This window comes from Mycteria americana, chromosome 11 (assembly GCF_035582795.1).
Source record: "Mycteria americana isolate JAX WOST 10 ecotype Jacksonville Zoo and Gardens chromosome 11, USCA_MyAme_1.0, whole genome shotgun sequence".
Lineage (NCBI taxonomy): Eukaryota > Metazoa > Chordata > Aves > Ciconiiformes > Ciconiidae > Mycteria > Mycteria americana.
The window spans coordinates 20608146-20620979 of NC_134375.1; the positions used below are offsets into that span (position 1 = coordinate 20608146).

The 12834-nt window shown below is 57.1% G+C and overlaps 1 protein-coding gene across 2 annotated transcripts; it reads right to left on the reverse strand.

Annotated features, from left to right (window-relative positions):
• Window positions 1-460: 460 nt before the first annotated feature.
• On the reverse strand, window positions 461-12628 carry IMPDH2 (inosine monophosphate dehydrogenase 2). Of its 2 annotated transcripts, XM_075514531.1 has the most exons (15): window positions 12461-12628; window positions 12313-12361; window positions 12121-12222; window positions 11686-11760; window positions 11031-11237; window positions 8759-8846; window positions 7941-8140; window positions 6790-6880; window positions 5956-6051; window positions 4495-4566; window positions 2112-2255; window positions 1757-1901; window positions 1528-1671; window positions 1058-1141; window positions 461-731 (listed from the first exon to the last, which is right to left on the reverse strand). In XM_075514531.1, exons 1-15 carry the CDS (start codon window positions 12556-12558, stop codon window positions 710-712), a joined length of 1617 nt encoding a protein of 538 aa, XP_075370646.1. In that variant the 5' UTR covers window positions 12559-12628; the 3' UTR covers window positions 461-709. The 2 variants fall into 2 exon arrangements, with proteins under 2 accessions (XP_075370646.1, XP_075370648.1); XM_075514533.1 differs by lacking the exon at window positions 4495-4566 and having other exon boundaries at window positions 12461-12626.
• Between the last annotated feature and the right edge of the window lie 206 nt (window positions 12629-12834).

Here is a 12834-nt window from a genome sequence, read left to right on the forward strand (position 1 = left end):
ATCGGTGAGGACCAAGCACGGGAAGAGACAGGTCCAAGGCTGTGGTGTGTGTGAGCAGCTGCAGAGCAGTTCCAGGGGCGCGCGGGTGGGTGTGTGCCTCTGTGTGGGTGTGCACATACATCCACAAGCACCTACGTGCTTATCGCTGCAGCAGCTGGACCAGGCACAGGGTCCTGCAGCAGCCTGGCTGCGGCACCTCCCAGCAGTAGCTAACGGCCCTGTAAAATCCATTTGCTTTCTTGCCCAGTAGCCACTTGTTTTCTGCTCTCAGGAAGGTATTTTAAACACCCCCCACTGCATTATCCACTCAGCCCTGTCAAGGGGCTGTCCCCTCCCTGTTCCCCCTCACACGCAGTGTCCCTTCTGGGGCCATCCGTTGTTCCCGAGAGGGAGCAGGAAGCAAAGGAGAGTGCCAGGGAAGAAGAAGAAGGGCAGTACAGAAGGAACAGGGGCTCCAGGCTGACACCAATGGCACATCTTTTCCTCTTTTATTGTAAAACACGGCCAATGCGTGCAAGGCTCCAGGCGCCAGCCCAGAATCACTGCTCCAGGGCAGCGGGTGGGCCCTCTCGGGTGGTGACGAAGCAGCCAAGGGACACAGGGAGCTCCAGGCAGCCCACAGAGTAATGGCACTTCTGCAGCAAGAGCAGCTCCCACGCGGGATGGCACAAGGCTGAGTGGCACGATGACAGACACAGATGGACCTCCTTCAGAAGAGGCGCTTCTCATACCTGTGAGGGGAGCAGCAAACCCGAGAGCCCTTTTACTGACCCGCCTGAGCAGGGCAAGGACCAAAGGCACAGTTAGGAACGGCTCCTGGCCTGCCGGCCCACGGTGGGGAAGAGCCCCAGCACGCTGGCAGCAAGCGGCTCGTCTGCTTGTGCCCTGCTGCGAGAGGAGCGCTGGCCCGGGCCAGACGACAGGCTGCGGCTCAGCCCAGCCGCGCAGCAGGAGGTGAAGCCAGCAGCGTGCTGGCTTGCCAGCTGAGGCACAGGACGGCAGCACTTAACTCCCCCGCAACGTCCAGTGAGACAGGAGTCCTGCCAGCAGCACTTACGAGTGGAGGCCATGCACCCCTCCTTCCACCTGGGCAGACGTCGTCCTCTTCTCAAACTTCAGCTCTCCCGAGTACATCATGGCTCTGAGAGGGAAGGACACCCGTCACGGGGCAGCCAGAGTCCAGGGGAGACAGCGCTCTGGCACGCGTTCAGCTGGAGCAGCTGGGATGAGGGACACCGGTTCCTCCAGCTGCGGCCAGGCTGGTCTTTGCTGTGCTCCCAAGAGCCAGGCAGAGTAAGGTAACCCCACCATTTCAGGCCCAACCAGCAGAATATGCCACAGGAGACCGTGCTCCTGCATCCCTGGGGCTGGCAAATCTATGACACGGTGCCCACTGGAGACGAGGGAAGAGGGCTACAGCGAGGTCAGACCGTGCAGAACACACCGCAGGATGGGTACAGCTTGCGCAGAGACCCCAAATGGCAGCGCTGTGGCCTAACCAGAGCACAAGCCAGGGGAAGCACTCACCGGACTTGGGTCAGGCTCTTGGCACCAATATCCTGGCAGGAATGCTGGATCCCAGCTATCAGGTATGGAATGAACTTGTGGATAGAGCCCTTGTCCTGCACTGCACCGGAGACCCCCTGGGCCACTTTGATTTTGTCTGTCTCGCTGTATGGGAGCACAAATCAAGGAAATTTGTGAAGTAGAGAAGCCCCAAAAGCTTGATCTGCTGCCCCAAAGCACCATCTCTTACCTGAAATACCGGTTCTGGCTGCCCAAGTTCTTGTCCATGGCATCTAGTGAGCCCATGCCACGGTATTTCTTCAGCCTAATTCCATCCGAGAAGAAGTATTCACCTGGGGCCTCTGTGGTGGCAGCCAGGAGCGAGCCCATCATCACTGGCACGAGAGATCACCAAGAGTAGCACGTCAGCAGCAGGAAGGCTGTGGCCACAAAACCCCTCAGGGTCCCTGGGCACAGCACCGTGCTGGACCCCCCATGCCCCTGCAGGTATACGCCCTCGCGCGCAGAATCAAACGCCGTACGGAAACCCTTCCTAGGAGACTCCCTACGACGTGCACGACCCAGCCGCCCGATGCGCTGCTCACCTGTGGAGGCCCCGAGTGCGAGGGCCTTTGCGATGTGCCCAACCGTCTGGATCCCTCCATCTGCAATCACGGGGACGCCGAATCTCCTGGCGTATTCGGACACCTTGTACACTGCCGTGGCCTGGGGACGGCCACACGCCAGCACTACAGGCGGGGAGAGAGCAGAGAAAGGGTCAGCTCCCACGCAGCAGCACGTTCCCTCCCCAGCAGGCCCTTTAGGCTTCCAGCACACACATGCTCCAGCACTCGGGAACGCACAAATCCCTGGATGCTCCTTCCCTAGGCCGAGTTGCAAGAGAAGCGGATACCCAGGAGATGCCTGCTGGGACATCCTCGTGGCCCTCGACTCCAAAAAAGCTGTGGGTGACCTTGGGACTGGGGTCTTTGACCGAATGCCTGGGATCAGCCGAGACTCGCGGCTCGTCCTGGTGCACGGCAGAGGTGTGGGGAGCTTGGGAAGGAAGCGGAGCAGACTCCAAAAGCCCCTCTCCAGAGCATCCCTGGCACGTAGCCATGTCCCACCACTCGCTCCCTCTAGCAGTGCCAGACCCCTTCTCCGTATACCCAGCAGCCGTATGATGTGCTTCTTGCATGGAAAGGCAGCTGGCTGGGAGAGAGCTGGTATGTATATATGTATAGAGAGATATATTTTTATATATATACATACACATCTGCACGCACACACACAAACACACATGCAGCAGTGGAAAAGGAAACGGCCAGGATGATTTGATGGCTTACAGGAAATAATTTATGTTCCTGCCCTGCAACGTAGCAAAGATTCTGTCAAGTTTAGCTGCCCCATGGGAAGGGAGTTATTAGCTCTGGATTTACCTGCTCTTCCCAGTCGCTAGCAGCTAGAGGCTTCCCATTGTGCAAGGGGAAAACCAGCACAGGGCACATCTTGTAACACATTTGTCAGCCACAGGCATGCAAGTATGCTGAGATAAGCTTCTCTCAGGGAGACTTCCCTTCCCCACAATTAACTGGAAGCCTTTTCTCCAGTCACGGTTAGTCCGATACACCGGGTAAGATTATGACCATGCAGGATTAGTACTTCGGAGCGTGAACTCCAGGTGTGGTTTAGCCTGCCTGGCAGCAGCACTGGCAGCGCACATCCCTGGCAAAGGTTTGCCGAGGCCAGGAGTCTGCAGTTGCTCTGCTCCCAGTGCTCAAAAGCAGCTGCTGAGAGAGGGAAGCCAGACTCCAGGCCGAGATCGTGAAAGAACTGATTTTAATCAAACAAAACTCGGCGTCAAGCTAGGGCTCAGCCAGCCAGGGAGAGTCTGCCAGCTATAACACGAATGCCTTTAGTCTTAAAGAGATGGTCTCGCTCGGTACCGCACTGCTAAAGGCCACATTGCAGCTGCAAAACGCTGCAAGGAAGAGCTCTGTGGAGAGAAGCACCTGATTTTGGAGGGTCTAGAGCCCGATGTCTATGGGATTGTGCTGTAGACAGCGCAGCGCCTGCAGAAACTTCACAACAGCGACCATGGAGACCAGCCCTTTAAGGAACAGCTTGGCTCAGGGCCCCTGGGAGCATCGCACCGTTCCGACTGTCCCAGTGCCCAGCGCCACAGCTTCAGAGCGCAGGCTTCCAAAGCAGGGTTCAGAGCACACACACGCTGAGTGGTCGGGGTGAGGGTTTGTCTTTTTTAGTGTATCTGCAAAGGCTGGCCCTACGAGATCATCTGCTAGAAAAAACCTTCCGGGATCTTCAATAGAAACCTTTCCCTTTGAGGTGTGTCAAAACCAGGAGAAAGGGCAAAACCCAAGGCTCGCCTCGGGTGGCTGCTTGATCCGGCAGCACCAGAGAAGTACAGAGCAGACAAAGCTGCACCCTGTGCTGGGCAGGGGAAGAGCCCTTTCTCTTCACACGAGGATCAGGCGTCGGTGGGGAAAGATGTGGTTCTGGTACGCAGCTGCCAAGGTGGCCGTACGCAGTCGAGTCCCTCTGTAACCCCAGGGGAGCTAGCTCCAAGTGAAGCTTAGCCCCCAAGTTCCCCACAACTGGGGCCAGATTTAGAGCAGGATCAAGGACTGCTCAGGAATCACCTCCCAGCACTGGATCAGCAGGGGCATGCCCAGCTAGAGATCCAGAAGATGCAGCCAGAAAGCTCAGTCCCGCTCCTGAACTGGATTTTGGAGTGGAGGGTGGACAGGCCTGAGTGCCCTCAGCTTTGACAATTCAGACCCTGCTTTAGGAATTCAGAAAGGCTTCTCAGCTTCCATTTCAGATTCGAAACCAGTATCCAAAGCCACAAAACCCCAAGTGCGTCTACAGCTAAATTGTTCTCAAACAAGCAGTAGGGCCATGTGCAGCCAAATCAGGGTCCTGCTTCAAGACACATAATTAGGGTTGGGAACAGGGCAAGTGACTTACTATAGGTGCCCGTGACAGTAGAAGGGCATTTGGGGCTGTGGGACTTTAGGTCTGGAGGGATCTTTGGAGCAGCTAAACAAAAACAAACACACACATTTTAGAGACAGAAGAACAGCAGCAGAACAAAGGACCCCAGCAGTGACCTGCTACTAGGCAGAGCATACGGTGTGGGACAGAGCTGACCTTGCAAACCCTTCCTAGCCTGAGCCACGCCAGAGGCCGGATCCAAGCCAGCCAGGCCCGGCTGTGCACAGCACATGCTCGCCCTGCCCCAGCAGCCATCCAGAGAGGTGACCCCCCTAACCCAAAGAGCCAGAGTTCTTGCCCTAAGAGGGCCAAAAACCCGGGGAGCTGCAGTTAAGAGTTTTGCAACCACGTCTCCTGTGAAGCACCACATTCTAACTGCTCTGTCGCTTCCCCAAAACCAGCACCCAACCCCACCTCCCGCAGCAGCTGGCAGAAGCACCCTCTGGAGACGTTCACCACGCTGCAGAACAGAGCACGCCTCAGCGGGTCCTCTGCCTCGGAGCCAGAGTAGGACATGTACGTCCTGGTTCAGCTCTGGCTACGGAAGCGTCAGCCCAAGGACACTGCAACCTCGCTAGAAAGGTCACCCAAGACAGACTGCCCTGACTGGGAAACCCCCCGCAGCCAGCGCTCCCGTGGCAGGCAAAGCAGGAACGCAGCCCAGGTCCAGGGCTGCTCGAAGGCTCCTCGCTGGAATCGGCAGAGCTAACGCAGCACCTTCAGCCGTCAGCTACCCTCTTGCTGCCTCCCGTGGCAAGGGCCAAGGAGCAAAGCAGGGAGGGGCTGTGTTTGTGGGCTGCAGCACCTTGCACCACCTCTCTGCACCTCACCTGCCAGGTTCAAAACACGAGGACTGAGCCTGTGCTCAATGCAGCCCTTCTCCAGGCCCTGGGGACGCCCCGCTCCGCCTTTTAGCTAAGGGTGACACGGCCTCTGCCCCACACAAGCTCCGGCTAACTGCAGAGACAACGGCCAGAAATCCTATTTCGGCCTGGAAACTGCAGAAAGGCATTGAGCCCAGCAGACCAATACTCAAGCATCACGCACACTGCTGCCAGAGGGAAGGGGAGCGCAGACAGCCCGGTGCACTTCACCCGTCAGCACTGGGGATCCGGTAAGGCCCTCTCCCTGCAGAGCTGCCTGCCAGCCCCATCCCACACCAAGCCAGCGGCTCTTCTTGGGCGAAGCCGCGCGTGCCACAGCTGCTCTACTCAGTCTCGGTCAGTACTGGGAAATGCCTTTGCTGCTGCTGCCACCCCAAAGGTTTGGCCCAGGTGACGAGAACGTCCTGGACGAAGGGGGTGAAAGACGGCTTGCTGTTGGACACTGCCCTTACAATGAGAGAAGTCCATCCTGGCTATGCTGCTTTTCAGCAGGGAATCTCTATTAAACAGATGTCTTCAGCCTATTTAGGAGATAGCTGATCTCTCTCACCTTCCTGTGTGATGCAGATGGAGCCACTGCCCATCCCGACTCTCAGGGCATCGACCCCTGCGTCAATGAGGTTCTTGGCCTGAGCAGCGGTCACAACTGTGGGGAGCAGAAACTGGTTTGAAGAGAGACAAGCAGATTTGCACATGACACTGCTCTGCCCTGGTGCTTCCCCCGTGGCTGCAAACATCCCCTACCCAGGGCACCAGCCTGTGTCAGAGCCAGGCTTGGCTGTCCACTGCTACCAGGCCTATCTGCAAAAGCAGCAGTGAGTTACTGTGCCAGCTGTCCCCGGTGGGCGAGATGACACTGGCCCTTTAGGCTACTCCGCAACACGCTTACACCCAAAGGCTGAGGTAGCAGAGGTCACCGCACGGTGCCAAGCACTCTTTGGGCCGCACCAGGTAGGGAGGGCAGAGCACAGGCTAACAGCAGCACCAGTAACACACCAGCCAGGTAAAGACAAGGACTGCTGAACTCTGCTGTCAAAAGGCAGGGAAGATTTCCATTAGATTTCCACATTAAGCAATATTCGTTATTATTATTATCCAAAATTTTAAACTGGTGTGTAAAAGAAGCGAATGTGTAACAGGCTACAGAGGACTGTAGCGCACTGTGCTGCAGAACAAAGGTTTCAAAATATTTGCAGCTGTGGCAGCAGCAGCAGGGTACTGCCCTGCGTCTGCAGAGTGGTCTTGCTCTTTTCCACAAGCCAGAGGAAACCATTTTAAGTTCACAGACATTTACCAAGACGACTGTTCCATTCACGTCCCTGCAGCTCCCTCTATGTCTAAGAAACAAATATAATTTAAAGAACAGTCTTCAACACATGCCTACCGTTTCCTCCAATAACTTGTAGGTTGGGATATTTCTCCTTAATATATTTTATCATATTGATCTGGAAGATGGAGTTCCCCTGAGAGGAATCCTGCAACAGAAAGAAAACCAATTTCAACGAGAATTTCTGCAAAAGGTTACAAATACAGCTCTGGAAAAGCCTCAGATCTTCTCTCTGCTTACTGGGTCTCTGCTAAGCGGCAAACTGAGCACAGAACCAGAGGAAAGCTGCTACCAAGACAATAACGTACCTTTCCTGTGCAAGGCAGTTTATTGTAAAGACTTCAGTAATACCCTTCGTGTTTAAATCCTGTGGCTTCTACAGTAGGCAACAAGCAGCACATCTGGCTGCGGGTAAGAACCGTCTGGCTCTGCCACCAGGACACCATCAGCTCTGTGTCAAACTACAGGTGAAATGGTGAATGTTCCTTGTGAAACACGGGCTGGCGGGGGGATGCATCTCCCCCTGCTGCGCAGCAGAGCAGCTGAAATACCAGATGTCGACCACGGAGTGCTCAGGCCCTGCCAGTCTCTGTGACCCGGCCAACCCGCGGTGCCCGTTAAACATTTCCAGCTGCAACACTGCTCAGCCATGCCCTCAGAGCACGGTGGACTCGCAAGCTAACAATCGATGAGAAAACAATGTGCAAATACAGGCAGTGACTGCTGTGCCTGAAAGCTTACAGGCCAGAAGGGGAGACAAGCAGAGCTGGGCTTGACCACTCCTGAACATCAGGCGGCTAAGAGGATAACACAGTAACAAACACTGAACAGTTGAAGGGAAACTGTAAGAAGCCAAATATTCAAAACTAGTTAGGAACGTCAGAGAGAATGGCGGCAGACTGCAAGAAGCATTTGTAGAAGACTCTGGATTAACCGACAGTGTTTCTCTTCTCAGCCTTCAGGGCTTCAATGCACCCTACATACTCACTTAGGGTTGAGTAAGTTCCCAGGCAAGAGGAATCCTTCTTATTTGAGGACTCCAACCTGAATGAGACTGACAGGTCAACAAACTGCCATATTCTAACACAAAAGGCCCTGTGACGAAGACAGTAAGTGTCATGCTGCTGCCCCACTGTCAGAGGGATTCAAATTGGATCCTCAGCCTGCCCAAACCCCCCAGGACAACGTGATGCCCGTGGGTGGCTCACCAGCACTACCGCATCCACGCCAGCCTGCACCAGGAGGTCCAGCCGGTACTTGTCATCTTCGTGAGTCCCGATAGCAGCACCACAGAGCAGCTGCTTCTTGGAATCCTTAGAAGCCAGAGGGTAGTCCCGGTTCTTCTTGAGGTCGGTTCGGGCAATTATAGCCACCAGCTCGTCATCTTCATTAACAATTGGCAGCTTGCCTTGAAACAAACAGAAAGAACATCACTGCAGATTTCTGCAGGAGACAGACGTTAGCCCGGAGCAGCGCAGCAGACCAGGAGCATCAGGCAGGCAGCAAGTGGTACAAGGTGGAGACTCAAAAGAGGTGTGTTACCAAATCTTGCTTGGCCACAGATGCCAGCAGCCCCGGCTCAGGAAACAGAGCAAGGAGTTTGCAGGACTGGGGAAGGACTCAGTATCCTCACACTGACCATAGAAAAAGTGCATCTTTTTTAATAATTAGACCCATGACGCTGTGTTAAAAGTCAAACTACCAAATCCTACCAGAGCTGAACTGGGTGCCAAAATGCGAAGGCCAGGACAGAAAACTGAAGACGTGTGGCTGGACAGCCAGGCGCTCTTCAGCTCCTGGGCTGTCAAGAATCCCTCAACTTCAAATAGATTTGAGATGAACGCATGTGAACTCTGTACCCTGGCAGAGGCCTGCGGGCACTCTCTCCTCACTGTCCTCTCCTCGTGCTGGAACGCAGCCCTTCCATGTTCCACCCACACACGGACGCGTGCCCACATTCACCCGCTACTGCTCCCAGCCCAGCGCTTCCATGGCTCTCCCTCGCGTCGCAGACGTTCGCAGGTACCTTTTTTACTCCTTTGCAGAATTTCATTCGCTTCTTTCAACATTACGCCAGCCGGGGCCACAACAAGATCCTCCCGCTTTGTCATAATCTAGTGGGAGGGAGAAGATAAAAAGTCACAAGAACTCCTTCGCACTGATCTGAAAATACCAAACCCCTCTGCCCACGTGAAACACTCTGCAGCAGCCGTGTGGGAGTGCTCTACAGACAAAGGAGCCCACAGCACAGCAACACGCCTCCAGAAACACACAGGAACAGCCTCCAGTGTGCTGTCCCCATGCAAGCAGCGGCCATCAGCCCCCAAGCCCATCGGTGTAGTGAAAACAGGAGATGGCAGAGGGCCTCAGCAAGCCGAGGGAGAGCACCTAGAAGCAAGGGACGACTCTCAGATGACCCTTGTTCGGGATGTCACCCAAACAGCCCTCCCTTTTAATAGAGCGCAGGCAAATAAGGGCTGGAGACACCTCCAGAGTCCCATGCTGTTCTGGCAGAAACGCTACCCCCAAGCTCGTTTTCAGGCAGCGATCCCCAGCGCACAGGCTCTGGAAGGGCTCTGCCCAGAATAACCCACTGCTGCTGCTGGCAAGGTCAACGGGGCAACGGAGTCGCTTCAATCCTAACAAACACGGTCACCCACGCTCGCTCTGACAAACAAACACCACAACACAGCGGAAAGGCAAGGGGCAATGGGCACAAGCTGGAAGGCAGGAACATCTGACGTGGTATACAGAAAAAAGCTTTCACAATGACAGTTGTCAGACACTGGAAGAGCAGCCCAGAGAGGCAGCGAAATCTCCATCCTTGGAGACACAGACGCAGCCCCACGCAATCTGCTCCAGCTGAACGCACCTCAAGCAGAAGGCTTGACAACGCACCTCAAGGTCCCTCCCTACCCGCAGCGTTCTGCGAGCCCGAAGTTCACGTGGGATGTTTTCATTAAAAATTACCCAAGAAGGCCAGGCAAAGCTAAAAGGGAACGCTCTCTAATCCTCAAGGAAGGTAGGTTAGTTGCACACAACAAAGAGGGAACATTTTAGTTATGTATACCATAAGAACAGACATTTTGCATCAGGAAAGAGGTTCACCCCACCAGCATCCACCCAAAATCCTGTCTGTGACAGAACCCGTATCTCAGGAAAAGCCTGAGGAATCACAGGCATATCCTGACACACTCCCTAAGCCTGCAGGATCCGTGAGCTTTCCGAGCTACAGGAGACCTGTATGTTTAACTGGATGGCAACGAACAACTCAGCAAGACGACTGCTGGATGGCGAGTGGGGAGAGATCTAGGAGACCATTCATCTCCTTAGCCTCGCCTGGTGACAGAGGCAAGCACCAAACGGTAACAGCAGCAAGCTTCCAACTTTGCAGCGCTGAATGATCCATGTAAAGGATAAGAGGAGATTCTTGTCTGGCTCCTCTGAATGGGCCAGCATCGCTTCAAAGGGCCATATGCACTTTTATAATCTACTCCTGGTTTAAGATTCTTGTTACAGGTATTTATAGGCGATTTCAAACCAAACAGGGATGAGCATGTGATACCAGGTTTGGTCAGCAAGAGCTAAAAATAGTCGTGAGTCAAGAGCAGAGCCTGGCCAAGAGGCACTGGTGGTGTAACCTGACAGCGCCGCAGATCTACGGTTACACAGCTCGTGTAACAGGAATGCCAGAACTAACAGGAATCAGCATCGGCATCGCAGAGAACGTTCTTCTGTCCGAGGGGAGTTTGATGGTGTAGCATAATAAAGGCTAAACTGCCAGGGTCCAAGCTCAGGGGGTTATTTTAAAGAGCAAGTAGCCCAGATGAGGCACACGGGGAAAGGCAGTCCAGAAAAGGCAGATCAGCGCTTGGAGGGCTTGCTGGGCACAGCGCAGCTGCTACAGCCCTGGCCAGCGCCAGCACGCTGCGTGGGAGCACGGCAGCAGCCAGGCACACCAGAAATGAATTACTGAACCAGGGGAGAGCACCAGCTGTAGAGAGGATGGCTTCCACAACACTGAAAGATAACCCCGCAGGAGGAGTCACGCGAACGCTAACCGCACGGCCACTCTCCTGTATCTGCACTGCAGGAGTCGGAGAGAGCGCGCAAAGGAACGAGACACTCTCTCCTGGAAATACAGTTAAAGATGGACCCGCAGAGCTAACGTGGAGCTGCTCCCTCTCCAGCTGGCGCAGCATCCTCACAGCCACACGCTCACCCTTCTCCTTATCACAAGCCACGCTGCTTCCTAACGCAACGCTCGCATCCATCGGCTGCTCACAAGCCCTTCTCACCTCGCCGAGAGGCAAGTCGTGCTCCGACTCTTTCAGGAAATCAATATCTCGAGACGAGATGATCCCAACCAGCTTGCCCCCCATCTTCCCGTTGTCTGTGATGGGAATCCCACAGAATCCATGACGAGCTTTCGCTTCAAACACATCTCGCACTCGATCGTTGGGGCTCAGCACTACGGGATCTGTGATGAATCCTTGCTCGTATTTCTGAAAAGAAGCAGATTCAGCAGCCAGGCTAAGCGGCACCGCCGGACTGAGCAGAAGCCGGACGCGTGCCTGGTGGTTACTGTGGCCGCTCACAAAGGTCTGCGACCACCCAACCTGGCCATGTGCTCACCGGCAGGATGACTCCCAAACTGGCACCAAGGCTCACCCAAGAGTTCCCAGGCTAAGCTCCTTCCTGAAATTACGGGGAATATTCCCACACCGGGAGGCCTGGCAGTTCTCAAATCCCAGGCTGCGTGTGGGAGAGCGCCTAACACACAACGACAGGTTTGCGCAGGCAGCCACGGCAGCGCTACTGTTCTGAAACGCCAAAATCTGGCACGCTTTAACGGTCTCCTCTCACAGCATCTTCAGAAGGGCCAAACCCCACTGCCCACCTCCACAACGAGCCCTGCGAGCGTGGTTCGGCGCTGCCGTTCCGGCCACTCACCTTCACTTTCCGCACTTCGTTGGCCTGGAACTCCGGGGTGCAGTTGTGGTGGATGAACCCAATTCCCCCTGTCAGCTGGTAACACAAAGGCGGCTGTAAGTTGCTGCGAAAACCGCCCGGCCCTTCACGGAGCGGATCCAGCATCTGGGCACGGAGAACCGGGGCACCCGGGCCACCCCCGGGGACAAGCGGGGTGCCTGCCCGCAGGCTCGGGGGGGGGGGGGGCCGGGGCGAAGCATGAGGCACGGCTGACCCCGGGGGGGCTGCAGGGGGGCCTCCGGCGCGTTGAGGGGACCTCAGAGCGGACACGCGTGTGCCTCAGACAGCATTTCCACCCCCGCCCCGGGCCAGCGCCCCGCCATCCCGGTAACGGCGGCAGAGGGGACCCGCCCGAGGCGGCGGCAGGCCACGCCCGCCCCGCGGGGCCGCACTCACCGCCATGGCGATGGCCATGCCGGCCTCGGTGACCGTGTCCATGGGGGAGGAGACCAGCGGGGTTTTCAGGGTGATCCTCTTGGTCAGCGCCGAGGTCAGGTCCTGGCGGGGAGGCGGGCGGGGGGTGAGCGGCGGCACCGGCACCGGCCCCGGCACCGGCCCCCGGCCCGCTCCCCCGCCCCGGCCACTCACCACCTGGTCCGCCGTGAAGTCGATGTACCCCGGGAGGATGAGGAAGTCGCTGGGGGGTAACGAGGGGAGAGGCGTCAGCGACCGCACCGGCCCGGCCCCGCGCCCCCGGCCCGGTCCCGGTCCCGGTCCCGGCCCCGGCCCCACTCACTTGTAGGTGAGCCCATCGCCGCAGCTGAAGAGCTGCTGCGCCGTCAGCCCGTCGTCGGGCACGTAGCCGGTGCCGCCGCTGATGAGGTAGTCCGCCATGGCGCCGGCCCGCCGCCGCGTGCCCGCCGCGCCACACCGCACCGCCCCGCGCGCCCCCGAGCGCACGCGCGCCCCGACGGCGGCCGCGAGGGCTCAGGCGGCGCCCGCCCAGCGAGAGCGCGGCCCGGAGCGGCCGCCCAAGGGGACCGGGTGCCGGCCTCGGCCCCGCCCGCCCGGGGGGGGGGGGCACCGGGAGCCCCCGGCCGCGCGGGGCTCCCCGCCCGGGAGGGGCCTGCCCAGCCCGGGGCTTGCGGGGCCGGCCCGGAGGCCAGCCCG

Bases quoted from the DNA above. Each gene is read 5' to 3' on its own strand.
- IMPDH2 (XM_075514531.1), bottom strand. From the start codon at position 12,558: ATGGCGGACTACCTCATCAGCGGCGGCACCGGCTACGTGCCCGACGAC. The intron at 4,567-5,955 runs GTGAGAGAGATC...GTTTTTGTTTAG, and splicing joins CATCTGCATCACACAGGAAG to CTGCTCCAAAGATCCCTCCA. The intron at 732-1,057 runs GTAAGTGCTGCT...CTCCCCTCACAG, and splicing joins GGGGTGCATGGCCTCCACTC to GTATGAGAAGCGCCTCTTCT.